The following is an 18,106-nucleotide window of genomic DNA, read 5'->3' as shown; positions in this document are numbered from 1 at the left end:
AAAGTTCATGACCATAGGTGAGGGTTGGAACATAGATGGACCGGTAAATCGAGAGCTTTGCCTTCCGGCTCAGCTCCTTCTTCACCACGACGGTCCAGTACAACGCCCGCATCACTGCTGACGCCAAACCAAACCAACCAAACACCAAACCGCCTGTCCATCTCACGCTCCGTTCTACCCTCACTGCTGAACAAGACCCCGAGATACTTGAACTCCTTCGCTTGAGGCAGAACCTCTCTCCCCACCCAGAGGGGGCAGTCCACCGTTTTCCGGCAGAGAACCATGGCGAAAATTAATTAATTAATCGAAATGAATCGCATTTTAATCGCATATAAATATTTGACCTGAGAACAGCGAGAAGTAATTTTTTTCACATGGATTTTTAGTATACCATTGAATAATGACTGAATACATAAGCTTAAGCAACAAAAATGTTGTTTATTTTTGTTCAAGTCCAACAGACCAGTGCGATTTTTGCCATTAAGTGTAGCAATAGCATATTTAGAAATATAGTACATTTCAGAAATTCAGGTAGCCTATAGGTAGGTAGACCTTCTGTAAACTATAACACTTAAAACACAAAAACAGTAAAACACAATCCACGCTAGCTACCACACTAGCCGCTAGCTGCTATATGTTTTGCATTGAGGTGATACTTGAGGCCTGATGTGCTGCGGTGATATGTGAATTCCTTGTTGCATAGCAACACAACCATGCTCTTATCGACGATTCCGTTGTTTTTTTGTAACAAAATGTCCCATCATCCACGGGGCCAACCAAAGCGTCTCATCAGCTTCTTCCTTCATGTTCACTGTGGTTTGTTGTTGTCTGAACTCATGAACGCTAGTTGGTGCTCCAGTATAATCGGTCCGCCTGAAACTCATCCAGTGAGAAATGTTCCGCGGTGCAAAAATAAGTGTGATTAAAATGCATCAATTTTTTCAACATGTCCATTTTTGTGTAATTAATTCATCTTAATTAACGCGTTAAAGTCCCGGCCCTAATTATTATTCCAAACACTTTTTATGGTGTTTTTGCATTGTCTTTAGATTCACTTATAATGATTCAGTACAGGCTACAACATCCAATTTGGACTCTCTATAATGTTAATATGAAGACAAAAGACCTTTTTATCTCTTGTGATAAATAAATCAGAGATGATTAGAAAAACAGACTTCACATCTTACTCTAGCTGTGTTTCTCATTTGGCATCTTACGGAACATGCTGGTTGTTGCAGGTGAGCAAAGGAGGAGGAGGAGGAGGAGAGGCTCAGGCAGCAGGCTGTGGCGGGGATCGAGCCGCTGCGTGTCACACTCAGCAACATCACCATCATCACCATCACACCGTGTCCCTGCCAGTCACCTCCCTGTCCCCCGCTGCCTGCTCCCTGCCTGATGCCAGTGCTGCCTACCTGCCTCTGTCTGCCTGCCAGCCCTGCCACACACACTGCACCTGCTGGCACAAGGTAGGAAGCAACAGTCACACTTTAGTGTTCATGTACATTTAACAAAGCAATGTTCAGATGTTCAAAAGACACAACCTACAGTCATGGAAAAAATGATTAGACCACCTTGTAGAACCTTATTGTAAGTCGCTTTGGACAAAAGCGTCTGCTAAATAACATGTAATGTAATGTAATGTAATGTAGAACCTGATAATGTAATAAATTCCCGATAATGTAATAACCCCGATAATATAATAACCCCGATAATGTATTAAAAATCTGCACTTGAGTCCATTGAAAATTTAATAAAACCTGATCATGTAATAACTTCCCGATAATGTAATAAAGTGCATTTCCCAAAAACGTTATACACTTTGTAATAAAGTATAACATTAATGGGAGGTTATTACATTATCAGGTTAGCCTTCTTTCGCAAGTCCTGATAATGTAATAATTCCCCAATATTGTAATAATTTAACAGCAGACCACCCATTACTTGGGTTCAAGTGGTGATACTGTGTAGGCAACTCTAGCTCAAGAGCTCTAGCGCCACCAACAGGTCAAAGTTGAATGTTTATTAATTTTTGACCCGTTCATCCGTTTTTCACAAACGAGGTATCCATGACACACGACTGCATTCAACAGCTTCTTGAAATCTAAAGGTGCTTGGTGTTATACTTTATTACATTATTGGTAAAAGGTGTATTACATTATTGGGAAATGTACTTTATTACATTATCGGGAAGTTATTACATTATCAGGTTTTATTAAATTTCAAGGAGGAAATCTGTGTGCATACGGTGACGCTAAAGTGTGTTGAATTGGATTATCCCACCATCGACTAGATCTCCCAGGTCTCGTCCAAAACCGTCTGGCTCGCCTCTGATGAATTGGTGCATCCAAAATTTGATAGAGGTAATTACAGATTCTTTGGCCAGCTCCCCTGACTGCTCCACTCTGCTCGGTCCCGTTTAGTCCTGCGTGCAGGCCTAGTTGATCTTGTGCCCATGGGGGCTCCACTGATTGACAACATACCAATTAACTTAGGGCAGTAAAAGACAAGGTGAAAACTTCTAGCTATGATCAGCAAACTTGACGATCCTTAAATATGACTTGACAATGGGACATACTTCTATTCCACTAAGCTAATAAAATAGCTTATAATAGCCACAAAGCTAACATTGTGCTTGCAAAATTCAAAGTCAATAGCATTGCGTATGGTTGACGAATAGTAAATATAATTTGACAGTGTGTTAAAAAAAAGATAAGCTTGCTATGTCATTGTCCCCAAATCAATATCAAGATTTTCACAAAACACTCAGCTCACGAGAAGAGACGAGACGAGACACACAATATTGGGTTCACGAGAACGAGATGAGACGAGATTTTAAGAAAACTACAATGACACAATATATGACTGGACCAACAGACTTTTATGTAACAGAGTTACACATGCATCTTGAAATGTTTTATTATAACAATTTACATGCTTGATGTAAGCATGAGCTTTTAATAAACTTCTTCTTCCACAAATCGAAACTAAAACTATAATTAATAAAAGATAAGATTTTTTTCAAGTGCAAACAATATAAGCTGTGTTTCCTTTAGGGGGAAGAGTGGCCACCGGGAAAGTCTCAGGCCACGCCCTCTCAAATGTCCGCTCACTCTGTGTGTCTCCATTACAAGTTAGCCCCCAGAGGGATTTAGAGACTCTGGAGGTGACGTATGGTTTTCCATCGTCGCGTAATCGCTTAGCGACAGTTTTGACCGTGATCCGTGATCACATACATGATGGATTAAACACGGAGAAGCATCTGTGGCCGCCTTCGCTAACTGTGCACAACATCAGCAGTTGATCAAAACAAAGCAGCATGGCTAATTATTATGAACAGCATCTCAGCTGATCTTAAACATAGCGATCTTGAATTAACCGGCATCACTAACTGTGCACAGAGTGTCTAGTGCTTGTTGTAAACAAACAGAGATCACTAAGTGAACACCTCCTGTAGCAGCAGCACATACACACTGTACTGCTACAGAGCTAACTGTAGCTAACTGCCGCTAACGGAGGCTCTTCTTAACAAGCCGGCTTCCGGCTCGTTAGCGGCTCGTTAAGAAGAGTAAGAAGGAGTTGCTGGATTTGTCTCCAGTGGCTTTCTTGAAAAATAGTCGCTAAGGGGGTCTGAAAAGTTGCTAAATTTAGCAACAAATTGGAAACAAGTTGGCAACACTGCTTCACCGGCTTTTACAAATGGCTTGTGTTGTTGTCGTGTAGAGTACTATGTCACATCCTGCTTAGTGATCTATCCAATCAGTAACCTGTTAGCAGGACTGTGCCGCTTTGATTCGTTCTTACTCTTCTTAAGGAGCCGCCATCTCCTGCGACGTCATTCTGGCTGCTTGCTGCTTCTCCTCCTTCTCCTCCACTTCTTCTTTTCCTTTTACTGCCCCCACAGGTCACAAATAGAAGTTTGGATAACTCACAAATATCGCGAGACAGATTTTCAAACGTGACAAGAAATATCGTCGAGTTTAATCTTGCGAGATCTCGTGGAACAAGATCTTGTCACACCCCTACAAACAAACAATGCTCCATGTTTACTGTCGGCCGCAGCTTGAAGTAGCAAGTTGCATGAAGTATGGGATGATAGACCATCACTTATGTAAACTTTTAGAAGTATTTTTAGCAGTCAGTTCAGAGGGGTTGTGTTCTCTGTTAATCTGCACCATCCAGGCAACGGTTTCCTGAAGAAGCATCTTTCCATTGCTTATACCACTGTTGTATTGCTTCCCTGTGATTGGCTCTGCTGTTTCAGAGCGATGAGATCATTGATGTGACTAGCTGAAAAAATATTTGATAATCACCACACCTTTCAATTAATATTTAACCTCAGTCAGCACTTTTGCTCGACAACACGCAGCTGATGCCAGCTTTCACCACAACTACATGTAAACCAGTATTTGAAAGTTTTGTATAAAGCAGGATAAGGTTTGCTGACCGGTTGTCATATATGAGGAGCTAAATAATTGACCTAACTGGGGGCTAAATTTGTAAACGTGCCATGCAGTCAACTACTAAGTTTCTAAATGTGTAACTGAGACATGGTGAAACAGGTCCCTTCAGCTTATCCCAGCACAGTTTGCTGTGGTTTGTTATGTCATACATAAAACACAGACTGTATACATTAACTCTCAAAAGCTGTGAGCTGTATTAGTGTATGTGTGTGTATGTTCAGGTGCACATATGTTTGTATGAAATGTGTTAAAAAATGTGGGAATACAAACAGAACAGTGACATGTATTGTTTGTTTCCACATCTTAAGACTTCATCATTACAGTGAGTTCACTGAATTAAATTTTTTATGACCAGTCTAATGATAAACCCTTAAGGTCTTATATCGAATAAACTTTTTTTTTTAATAAAGCAGATCCATGTGCTGTATGAATACTGTGAAAACAACAAAACACTCCATAAAATGTGCCTTTGAATGAGCCGTCAGGACTTCTTTCTTTCTTATATTTTTTTATTTTATTTATATAGCACCTTTTAAAAACAGCAGCTTACAAAGTGCTTGGACAGAGAGCAGTTAATTACAACGAGAAGGATGCCATAAGCTTAAAAACAATTCTAAAAGTAAAAGAAAAACAATAAAAGACAGCGCAGAAACAATCACAACACATTCTCAGATACACAGAAAATAAGGTAAAAAGGATTAAAAAAGTAAAAAGTGAAGAAGTAAAAAGGAGTGGTAATATAGAAAGCATTACATAAAAGCAAGTCTATAAAAGTGGGTTTTAAGAAGTGATTTGAAAGAACTAAAAATACTTTTGTAAGGCTGTGATGTCACAAATACACTATTTATTTGTAAAAAGTGCCCCTTGAGAGCCATTTCAGTCATTCCCCGGCTACAGTGATGGTGCAGAAGACCTGGACACATTGACCAATCAGAGCAGACTGGGCTTTTTCTGCTAGGGGGCTTAAAGAAACAGAGATGTCAGTGCAGCTATTTAGACAGACATTACAAAAAAAATTTTCACATGAGGGTTTTTCTGTGTTCTATTAGAAACCAAAATAACAAATATGAACCTAAAATTATTAGCATTATGTGTCCTCTTAAGCTCATGCAGCTTCAGTCTACTCTCTGGAATGCTTTACCACATGAACTCAGGTCTGTTACAACAGTGTCTTCCTTTAAAAACAGAAAACACATCTTTTTTCTCAAGCTTTTAGTTAGGTAAAGGGTAAAAGGCTCTTTTAAAAGCAGTACTATTGTTGTTTCTTTTAACAATGATAATACCACTACCTCTTACCCTACTCTACCCTAATTTTTTATGCTGTATTATATGTTTTTAGATGTTTTTATGTATGTCACTTTATTTTATCTGTTTTATATATAATGTTCAGATTTTATTACATTTTCAGTGGACTCTCTTTATTACATAATCGGGGTTATTACATTATCGGGAATTTATTACATTATCAGGTTCTACACACCTTTGTTTTCTTAATTTTTTTGTTCATTTTAATGCCTGCTACAACTAAGGCTATGTTTACATGATGACGGTCTGAGCAGAAGACGCAAAAGTGGGGTCACGTCGTCACTTTTTATTTCTGCATTTAGACGAGCGTTTAGTGTATGTATATTTCTGTCATGTATGATTTTTACTTTAAGCACATCGAGTTTACGCCTGCCGTATGAAATGTGCTATATAAGTAATTTGATTTGATTTAATCCCTGTCATGTGAGAAATGCTTTGAAACTGATTGCAAAATAATGTGAAGAATTATACACTGTTTCGCATTATTTCGCAACATCAGTGGTCAACCATAAAATGTCCAAATATTGATGATAAAAGAGAACAGGAGGAAAAGCCTCTAGTTGTTTACAACTTCATGTGGTCCCTCTGCCTGGATATGTTGTAATCAAATGTGAAGATCATAGGGGAAGGGAGAGGAGGGGATTTCCCAATGATGCAGAGTGGCTCATTAGCCCTCTGCTACAATAACATGTGGAACCAAATTGCAGAAAGCGGATGAGGGATTGTTTAGACACTAATCAGGACTAAATGTGGGAGAGAAAGAAACTGGTTCTCTACCAATGCAAGCAAGGTTAAGAGAGGTTTAAAAAGAAAATTAAAGGAGCATAATGTTTGTTCCTCCCTTTCACAGAGACGTAGACTTCCACACAGAAGCGGGCAGGCATACTGTTTAAACATGTGTGAGCAGTGAAGGGAAAGTACCCAGCTCAGAGAGGAGCGTTTGTATTTAGTGTTTTGTTGCCCTTGGCTCCTGCTTAGTGCAGGTCAGCACATTTCTCTATGCTGAAATCAACCCTCTGTGGTGTGTGTGCGTGTGTCTGCGAGTGTGTGTGTCTCCAGTGAATCCCCAGGAAGTTATAAATTCTCTCACTCACTCACTCTCTCTCTCTCTCTCTCTCTCTCTGTGACTCTCTTTCCTTCCCTTAGTGCTCTGAAGAGTATGACAGGGTGTCATTGTAAGCCAGAGCAGTACAGCACATTATCTACAGTAGAGCAGCTTTTAGCCTGGCCTACTGTCACCCACTGTAGATACACGTGTCACACAAAATCTTTCACTCAAGGCTGTAACAGTGTGCAATAATTTCAAGTGTAGCTGTGTTTTTCTCCCCTGGACTATATTTAAGGCTCTTTAAAGCTGCTCTCATCAATATTTTTTTATTTACGTTAGAATGTCAAAGATCTCTGTTTAATTCTTTCACCTTTCTCTTTCAGTCTTGTTTAAGCCCTTGTAGTGTCTTAGGTGTCTTAAAATGTTGTTTTAATTTGTTGTAGTGTTTTTTGATTTGTTGTTGTGTTTTTTGATTTGTTGTTGTGTCTTCTAATTTGCCGTTGTGATTTGCACTTCAGGGCCACCGTAAAAATGACCCACCACTATGTTTGACTTCAAATTCGATGACTTTCCCTAGGATGACCCCAACATGAGAAACAGTTAAACATAGCCTTTGTTGACATTACCATGAATGCTGTACACATAATGACACCTAAGACAAATCATGTGTAAGGTGTCTTTTTTGACCTAGCAGCTATAAAAAAAAAGCACAAAAACCATTAAAAACCATGCATGCATGAGCGCATGTACACATGTATACTTGCTAAAAAATGTTGGAGTACCTTTAGCAATAAAAATAAACCTCTTTTTCGGTAAAACAGTAAAGATTAAACTGATTAGATACAGTTTTTCTGTACTGTAAGAGGGAAAACCTCGATATTCACAAAGTTTGTGATAAATGACATGTTGTTTCTTCATGCAAAATAGATTTGGGTTTAAAAATTCAATCAAGCTGTTTTATTTAAAGTGGGTAAATTTTGACCCTTAGGACAAGTGGTGTATACATAAAGTTAAGACAACACAAGGGTTAGGTTTTATTATCTGTGGTCATCTCTCTTTGTTTGTTTGCCCATTACCACAGTTTACTTATAACGCTAGCAGAGATCAGAATAAACAGAACTTTATACACAAGTGAGTTAAAGAGGCAGGTGGTTGTGTTAGATCTGCCTCTCTGGCCAACCAATCACCGATGGGTGTGTGCTGCTTGTAATCTTTCCCGGAAATGTCGCTACAGACACCCAGTTCGTAGGTGGGCCTATAACTGTAAATGCAAGGGCTTTTATCAGTTGGCCATAGGCCATATCACCATTGTGTTATCATAATTATCATAAAATAAAAGAAAAAATTGTGTCGAGTTGGGGATGAGAACAGGAGCAAAAGGAGCAAAAAGGGCTCTGAACCATAGATATGCTTTGAATGTCATGTACCGCACCTTTAACAGACATTTATTTGAATGTAAATCTTCAAGTTAAATTCTCTAAAAATGGATCACATGATTATTTATTTTATTATTTTATACAGTCTATGGTGTAAAGCCGTGTTTCCACTAGGGGGGGAAAGTGGCCACTGGGAAAGTCTCAGACCACACCCTCTCAAAAGTCCTCTCACTCTGTGTGTCTCCACTACAAGTTATCCCCCAGAGGGATTTAGAGACTCTGGAGGTGACGTATGGTTTTCACCGTTGCTAACTGTGCACAACGTCAGCAGCTGAAAGCAGCATGGCTAATTATGCACAGAGTCTCCGCTGATCATAAACATAGTGATTGTGAATTAACGGCATCGCTAACTGTGCACAGAGTGTCTGGTGCTTGTTGTATGGAAGAATTATCCTATCTTTATTCAAGAGCGTAGATTTTCAGTTTGAGAGCATAATTTGTCTTTCTCATGCTCAGATTTGTTCTCCTCATGCTCACATTTTGCGCTCGCACTCAGATTTCTGCTGCTTTCTTTCAAAATGTATGCGTGCTCTTAAAAATCACATGCTTGTGCTCACATTTCTTCTTCTTGGACACAAACATTTCGCCCGCACTCAAATATGTCCTGTGCTCGCTCAAATCTAAAGTCTACGCACTCAGATCTCAACTCTGCGCTCTCAAAACTTTTGTGCTCGGACTCAGAACACGCACGTCCTCTCAGGTTGAGGTGTCTGCTCAGACTGAACGATGTCCCGCCCTGCGCTTAAACTAGTGTGTTTCACCAGCCAATAGGGAGACAGCTAGATTGTGACCCTGTCTTAGGTGCTTTGCCTCGCCTTTTTGAGCGCTCCGTCGGGGCGGGTATATGGTCTGTTTGTAAAACTGCTTCTCTCTTAAAATACACCAATTGACCATATTAGCCAGCTATTTGAATCGTCACCTATTTAAGACGCAGCATATTTATGTAGAATTAATCTTAAGTAGTCCTAAAAAGAGTTATCGTAGTTTAGATAATATATATATTTATTTTTTTTAATTATTATTTATATATATATATTTATTGTTTTTTATTTTTCATCTGTTCAGTAGTGTCACGATAGTCCAGTGGTGAAGGATGCTACCATCTGTTGCATTTTAAACCATGGGACGCCGGTTCGCATCCCGTCCGCTGCACTCTTGCTGCATGTCTTATTATGATTTACATTTTTAATTGATAAATTAATGTAACAGTAATACAATCCGTGTAACCAGCTGCTTCTCTTATTGAAACGTTTAACAAGAGATGATGGGTAAATAGACTTGGCTACGTGATTTAAAAAAGTATAATGAAAAATACACTATGATGATGATAATGATTTGAGGATAACATTGGTGCTTGTAATGCAGTGTATCACCGTCCTATTTACGCGGTCAAAGCCAGGGAGCGCGTAATTAGGCTAATGTTGGTAATACTTTCACTTTCACAAGAAGGAGACTTTGAGCAGGATTCGGAGCGCGGCAGCGAATGAATGGGAGACGAGATGTATGGCCAAAGACCTCAAGTAAGTTCATTGCTAAATGTTGCTACAACTCAAAACACATCGACCATATACAGTAGTTTCAATAACAGTACCGTAATCATTTTGACACTCGTACTTATCAACATATATAGCGGGCCTTCATTGTAACATGTACAACGAAAGTACAATAATTGGCAACGTATGATCGTACCAGCGGCAGGTCGGCACACATAATGATGCGCGAGCTGAAGGGAATCCCCGCTGACGTCACTTCATTCATAATGAGTTGCTGTCCCTAGTGCCGACAAAGGCCCGCTATATATGTTGATAAGTACGAGTGTTTTGAGTTGTAGCAACATTTAGCAATGAACTTACTTGAGGTCTTTGGCCATCCATCTGTCTCCCATTCATTCACTGCCGCGCTCCGAATCCTGCTCAAAGTCTTCTTCTTGTGAAAGTGAAAGTATTACCAACATTAGCCTAATTACGCGCTCCCTCGCTTTGACCCCGTAAATAGGACGGTGATACACTGCATTACACGCACAAATGTTATTCTCAAATCATTATCATCATCATAGTGTATTTTTCATTATACCTTTTTAATCACGTAGCCAAGTCTATTTACCCATCATCTCTTGTTAAACGTTTCAATAAGAGAAGCAGCTGGTTACACGGATTGTATTACTGTTACATTAATTTATCAATTAAAAATGTAAATCATAATAAGACATGCAGCAAGAGTGCAGCGGACGGGATGCGAACCGGCGTCCCATGGTTTAAAATGCAACAGATGGTAGCGTCCTTCACCACTGGACTATCGTGACACCACCGAACAGGTGAAAAATAAAAAACACTAAATATATATATATAAATAATAATTAAAAAAAATATATATATTATCTAAACTACGATAACTCTTTTTAGGACTACTTAAGATTAATTCTACATAAATATGCTGCGTCTTAAATAGGTGACGATTCAAATAGCTGGCTAATATTATTATATATATATATATATATATATATTATTATTATTTTATTATAATAAAATAATTGGTGTATTTTAAGAGAGAAGCAGTTTTACAAACAGACCATATACCCGCCCCGACGGAGCGCTCAAAAAGGCGAGGCAACGCACCTAAGACGGGGTCACAATCTAGCTGTCTCCCTATTGGCTGGTGAAACACACTAGTTTAAGCGCAGGGCGGGACATCGTTCAGTCTGAGCAGACACCTCAACCTGAGAGGACGTGCGTGTTCTGAGTCCGAGCACAAAAGTTTTGAGAGCGCAGAGTTGAGATCTGAGCGCGTAGACTTTAGATTTGAGCGAGCACAGGACATATTTGAGTGCTAGCGAAATGTTTGTGTCCAAGCAGAAGAAATGTGAGCACAAGCATGTGATTTTTAAGTGCGCACATACATTTTGAAAGAAAGCAGCAGAAATCTGAGTGCGAGCGCAAAATGTGAGCATGAGGAGAACAAATCTGAGCATGAGAAAGACAAATTATGCTCTCAAACTGAAAATCTACCCTCTTGAATAAAGATAGGATAATTCTTCCATATTGTTGTAAACAAACAGAGATCGCTAAGTGAACACCTCCTGTAGCAGCAGCACATACACACTGTACTGCTACAGAGCTAACTGTAGCTAACTGCTGCTAACGGAGGCTCTTCTTAACAAGCCGGCAATCCGGCTCGTTAGCGGCTCGTTTAGAAGAGTAAGAAGGAGTCGCTGGATTTGTCTCCAGTCGCTTTCTTGAAAAATAGTCGGTAAGTGGGTCTGAAAAGTCGCTAAATTTAGCAACAAATTGGCTAAGTTGGGAACACTGCTTTGCCGGCTTTTACAAATGGCGTGTGTTGTTGTTGTGTAGAGTACTACGTCACATCGTGCTTAGCGATCTATCCAATCAGTAACCAGGCTGTTTCCAGTGGAGAAAAAAGAGGGACTAAAAAAGTCCCAACAAAAGCCGCTCTGGACTGCTCGTATTCAAATTAGGGGCGTTTTGGCAAGTGAGACACGCCTCATTCCAGGTATTGTCCGAGTATTACCCAGTAGTGGAAACAGCGCTATAGATATGCTTTGAATGTCATGTACCGCATCTTTAACAGACATTTATTTGAATGTAAATCTTCAAGATTAATTCTCTAACAATGGATCACATGATTATGTATAGTGTGTAAGGGGTTTCAGAAAACTGTCATCTGCCTCTGCTGTTCCTCTCAGCTCTCCAGAGCTTTTTTTGCAACACCTAGCTTATTGTTTTGGTTCCACAACGTTTCTGTATTTGTTCACTCTTACAGCTCTCATCAGTGTCATTTGCAGGTGCAGCAGCTAGTGTTTTGATAAAACCTACCATCCACCACTAGGTCTGTCACGATAATTACTATATCGACTTATCGTTCGATATATGAAAATGGACACAATAGTTTTTTCTGAGCTCAATATATTTTTGTTTACATGCGTGACTTTTTGTGCTTTTTTTAGTTGTGTTTAAAGTAATGCGGCAAATGTTTGACAGGCAGTACGAATTACCAAAAAAAAACTTTATTTCCCAAGCAGCCACTCCAGCTGTTTATGTTATTTCAATAATAAAATAATATAAAACATAATGATTATCCCATTGCAATGTGTTGTTCACAGAGCCTGTCTATTTTATTTCTTTTGGTTGTAGTTTTTTATTAATGTTATATTTAGCTAGGATATTTTTATATTTCTTTTCTACATTTAAATTCCAATGTTTAATGTTCTCGAGATTTAAAAAAAATTCCTTGCTGTGGAAAAGGATTTACTTATTGTGCTCTAATGTTATAAAACTCAAGCGACATCGATACAATGATACTATCGTTTATTGTGATAGTTTCTAGGAAAATATATCGTCCTAAAAATGTGTTATGGTGACAGGCCTATGCACCACTTGCCCCTCACTAAATGGCACACAGACAAATGATTTGGCAGCTAGAGTCAGATTTTATAACTTAAATATATTATTTATATTTCTTCTTTTAAAATGGTCGAATTATTCTTTAACTTCTAAGCCGAATTTGTATGTTGTAGCTTGCAGTATAGCAAATTTTTTAACTCTATGAAGTCTTGGGCTATTTTGTCCATTTTTTAATCCTTTTCATGTCTTTTCGTGTTTTTTTTGGTCATTTGTGTCTGTTGTTGTGTCTTTTTTCGTCATTTTGTGTCTTTTTTAGTTATTTTGTGTCTTTTTCTGTCTTTTTAGCCATTTTTGTCTTTTTTTAAATCATTTTGTGTCTTTTTTTGTAATTTTGTGTCTTTTTTTGTAATTTTATGTCTTTTTTTGTCCTTTAGTCCAACATAAAATGTGATTTTTTTTTTGGATGTGATGAAGAAGTCATGCTTTTGAGCTTTTGGAGACTCCAGAGGGTTAACCACTTTATGTACTACTGGGTTATTGCAAAGTGTTGTACAAGCTCATATTATATTTTGTATGTGAGATCTTAATCTACAAAGCAATATAGCTTTAAGATAAATGTTGTGGAATAAACTATACTTCAGTAAATTTCCAAGTACCTTAAAATGTTTTTAAGTGCATTTGAGATAATGTACTTAGTTACTTTCCACCACTGAGCATAAAACAGAACCAGCCTCTGCAATCTGTTCTTCCTCCAGGATTTGAAGTCAACTTGCATGAGCTTATTTTAACACGAAGCAGCTGGATGCTGAGTCACTCCAGAGGAAAAATAGTTGAATTAGATTTTAACCAGCAGGATCTAACAACAGTACAGTGGTATAAACAACAGATACAGTATGCTGGCCACATCTGTTGGGTCTGTATAAACCTGCATAATCACCCTATTAAAAAGGGGCTTTATATGTCTATAAAACCTATGCCAGTGTCAGAATTAACAGCAGAGTTTAGCTGACTTTTGAGTGAGGAGGAGTTGCTGTCAGCACACAGTTTGTGTTTTATAGTTTCAGGTTTTTTCCCCTGTACGACTGTTCCAGTTCACATGCTGTCCACTTTTCCGAATGTTTCCTAATTGTATTTCCACGTTTTTGTTTCTCAGTTTTTTCCTTGTAATCCTTCCCGCTGATTCATGTTGTTTTTATATGTGCTGTTTTTAATTCACGTCCCTTCAATGTGAATCCCCTTCTCCTCACTAACAGACTGCAGACAGAGAAGAGAGTTGCCAGGTTGGGCAAGTAACATGCGGATGTGGCAGTAGCACACTTAATTGTTTTCAGATCTACTGGCCCATGCTGTGTGAGTGTGTGTGTGTGTGATTGCAATAGCATATGTTGGGTTTTCCCTCTAGAAAAATAAAGAGCCGCACAATTGTGATCCTAAGGTAATCTTTTTATTTTTAATTTCATGAATCAGCATTTTGAGGGGTTTTCCTTTTGTCATTTTAAGGGATATCAATATATTACTTTTTTTAATCACTTTTTTTTTTTTTATCTTAATACTGATTTTAACCCTCTGGAGTCTCCAAAAGCACCAAATCATGACTTCTTGATGACATCCAGACTAGAAAACAAAGCAGCGTGGAGCCCTACTGTAAATTTACCTCTAAAGTTCTGGCTGTAAACTCCATGAGGCCAGTTTCAGTTTGATGATGATATACCAAGTAAAACTGGAGACAAGCTCAAATATATTTAGTATAAAATGATAGAACTGGATGTTGCCCTCTTATATGTTATATTTGCAACCTTTGTTCACATTTGCAACATTTAAAATTCTTTATTGAGCATGATAATTTTTTGAAAGTAAAAAAAAAAGATTCAGAATCACATTTTATGTTGGACTAAAGGACTAAAAAACACAAAATCCAATCCAATCCACTTTATTTATGTAGCACAATTTTAGCAAACACAAGGTTTCCAAAGTGCTGCACAAACAATAAATAGATAACACAATACAAAGAGATGTAGTAAACAATAGAACAGTAAAATGCAATAAGATAAAATAAATTAAAAATGGGATAAAAATAAATAAAATAAAATGTAAAATGTACTGCCCGTACAAAATAAAATATGCATGTATACAAATAAAAACAAAAAAATCAAACTGACCAAAAAAGACACAAAATTACTAAAAAATACACAAAATGACCAAAATTGTTACGCTAAACACACAAAACACAAATAAAATAGAGTCCCACTAGAATAAAAACCAGAGTTGGATGACAGGATCACACATAATCACAAGATCACATTTTTGTTGGTTTTTCTTTGTTTTTTTTGGTTCAAAATGTCGATCCAGTAAGTTAGAATAAAAAATCAATTATGATTAGGTCATATGTTTTGGGTCATGTTGTGCTGAAAAAAACTACACCAACATGTCAATTAATCATTTTTTAAGTGGTGTATACAGGCAGGATGAAAAGGATTAAAAAATTGACAAAATAACCCAAAACTCCATAGAGTTAAACATAACAGTGTATTCCAGGAAGTATAGTAAATTGAATTGCTCTCTGGACCATTCAGTCCATATTCCATACATTCAGCATATAGTCCACTACTTTGTATATGATTGATAAACCTTGACCCTTATTTAAGTGATGAGAATTTTCCTTTTGTGTTTGCATCTCATAGATAATCATTATATTAAACATATAAACACTGCACAGACTAATTGTTTACAGTACTGACCACAGTACTGACTTTGAGTTGGAGTAATATTTCATAATCTTGTGGACTCAAGGGATTCACAAACTTTGTAGTTTGTCTTAAGAACTTACAGCTTGTGGTAAAGGATTGCCATATGAATGTGTTAATTCATGAGCAATAGACGGGGTGATTCTTCAAACTTTTATTTTCCCCTCTTTTCCCTATTTTAATTTATTTTTGGCCACTCTGAGGCAGCAACAAGCACCAACACAACACATATTATCACCCTGTAAAATGTAAGTGGTTTGTTATTTACACATCCAGCACACATGTACCAACATTATTCATTAAGTGTTTGTGTCCACTCATTCTCCTTTTAGCTCTGTATTTGGTCTCTACCAGCTCCTGAAGGGAATATTTGGTTCTTTCGCTGCTAAATGTTTTCTTTTATCCAAATAAACCAAACCACAGGTGTGAAAGCACCATCAGAAACTCCTTATTGAAGGAGAAGTTAAAGGAAAGTGCTTCCAACTCAAAAATAAATTCACTGAAAGACTGTTTTGGTAACAGGGTTTTATTTGGAGTTTTCCTAAATTTAATTGTTAGGAGATGACAACAACTTCTGGACCAGATTAGACAAATTTGGAGGGTGATCTGGGATCAGTTTTTAAGGTGGTGTCAAGCAAAGAACGTCAATCCCAATTTCAATCAGATCAGCAGTTTATCCACTAGTAAAAGACAGCTCCAGCTCTGTGTTTGGACGTCAACTCTTTCTCCCTACAACAGCTTCTCGAGGGCAATCGCTTTAAATAAGAGCGTCCTCTCAGTCACATGCCTGTTTAAATATTAGCATAACTAGCACTGTGCCAGCCCTGGAGAGAGCTTGCTAAGTGTTTGTGTTTGTTTGAGTTTGTGCAAGCAATGGCAGCTCAGCTTCAGCGTTGCATTCATATAGATTGCTTGTTGGTTGGTTGGTTGTGTGTGTTTTTGTGCCCATGTGGGAAAGTGAAGGCAACTGGTTGACAGAAGGTGAAAACTGTGTGGGACTGTGGTCACATGGAAGCACAGCAGAGTTTATGCTTTTGTATTTTTTTTTCAGCCATCTGTAAGTGAAGACATACTGTCTTCAGGTTAGGGCTGGGCGATATGGCCCTAAAAGATTATCACAATATTTCAGAGTATTTTTGCGATAACGATATTCTTGATGATATTAAAAAATACTGAAAAATATGATGATTGATAGGATTTAGTTCGGCTCGCACGCACACAGACACACAGCAGTTTGTGAAGCGCAGTGGGAGGGCAACTCGGTATATTCAGTACGTGTGTGTGAATGCGTGTGCATGTCTTCAGGAGGACGGAGAGGTGGGTCAGGGTTTTGACTGACTGTCGGGTGACAGACACTCTGCTGAGCAGAGACACAACGCAAAATAACTTTATATTATGAATAGTGTAGATCAGGCTTGGAATTTCGTCAGTTCGTCAAATTTCACCTGCTGAGGTGAAATTTACATCAGCTAAATGTCGACCCCTTGTCCCTGAGGTAGGGAAGATGTTAGCGATATCCCAACTAGCTAGTTATCGCTAGTTTTCATGACGCAACGTAAATGTTACATCCTGTCAAATACTACCACATACTTCAGTTACAACATATCAAAAAAGCTTGTCCCGCTTGCTTACCTGTGTTGATGCGCATGTCTGGAAGGACGGAGAGTGGGTCGGGGTTTGACCACTAGGATGGCTGTATGATTCCATAAGCCCACAACGCGTCACTAGCGTTGTGTTTATACTGGAACTTTGACAGGGGCACAAAGGCCACCTTGGCCGTAAATTGAGCATTTCGTGGCCGTTGTGAAATTCCCACCCTGGTGTACATATACCTTCAGTAGCTTGGAATGTGACGTTAGTGCAGCACATGAGACTCTGGCAGGCCGCCACAGTCTAGGTCATTGATGGAAACCCTTACGCCACTACGTCAAGAAGTAGGAATGTTGCCAATATCGTGATGTGCATTTTTTTTACCCATAAAAAAATATACCAGTATAATCGTGAACGATACGATATGGCACACCCCTTCTCCAGGTCACTGTTATATTGCTGCTGCACATGCTCCAGTGTGCAAACAAGCTTTACTCAAGGCTGCTGAGGTATCAGGTTGTCCCTGACCTCTGCTCTGTGGCTTTAAGCCCTCTTTTACTGAACCATCTCTCACCCCTGCACTCCAGGGCCAGACCAGAGAAGCTGGGACAGTCTCAGGCCTGGGCTCAGGGGTCACCGTGGAACGACGAGACCAAGCGGTCAGCCAGGACCTTACCCCACCTCACCCGGACCTCCCTCCTCCACCTCCACCTCCCCCTCCGCCTCCTCCTCCTCCTCCTCCTCTTCCTCCACCTCCTCCTCATCTGCCTCCTCCTCTAACTGCTGGACAGGGCCAGGACGCAGCAGCACCAACCAAGAATCAACTAGGGAAAGCAGGAAAAGGTGAGCTACTGGAGCAGTCATTAGAGACTCTCTACATGTTTGAATGGCTGTGTCAGTCCCAGAAGAATACTTATGATAGGCCTGGACTATTTATACTACATGGATCTCTGTAATGGAAATATTCTCTACTGTGCTGTTGTGTTCTGTTACATTCACATTTTCTTCAACTCTTTGTCTCCTGTCTGACTTACTGTATGTATGTGTATGGCCTCACCCCCACCCCCCATCTGTGCGTGTCGGCATGAAGTGTGTGTCTCATGTAATACACCCAGTTAAGCCCATTTGAACAAGATGCGGCATGCCGACACATCTCAACACTACC

General features: G+C 39.0%; 1 protein-coding gene across 1 annotated transcript in view; it reads left to right on the top strand.

The window, feature by feature from the left end:
- The window catches only part of zcchc14 (zinc finger, CCHC domain containing 14), a 58,523-nt gene that overhangs the window by 4,979 nt on the left and 35,438 nt on the right, over positions 1-18,106 (top strand). Inside the window, exons 2-3 of the mRNA XM_059335320.1 lie at positions 1,239-1,466; positions 17,529-17,784. Of these exons, the coding sequence (XP_059191303.1) occupies positions 1,239-1,466; positions 17,529-17,784 (484 nt within the window). The remainder of the gene's footprint in view (positions 1-1,238; positions 1,467-17,528; positions 17,785-18,106) is intronic.

This window comes from Centropristis striata, chromosome 6 (genome assembly GCF_030273125.1).
Source record: "Centropristis striata isolate RG_2023a ecotype Rhode Island chromosome 6, C.striata_1.0, whole genome shotgun sequence".
In the NCBI taxonomy this organism is placed as follows: Eukaryota; Metazoa; Chordata; class Actinopteri; order Perciformes; family Serranidae; genus Centropristis; species Centropristis striata.
Note: the sequence above shows the minus strand (reverse complement) of the source record. Positions and strands in the feature narration are given on the sequence as shown.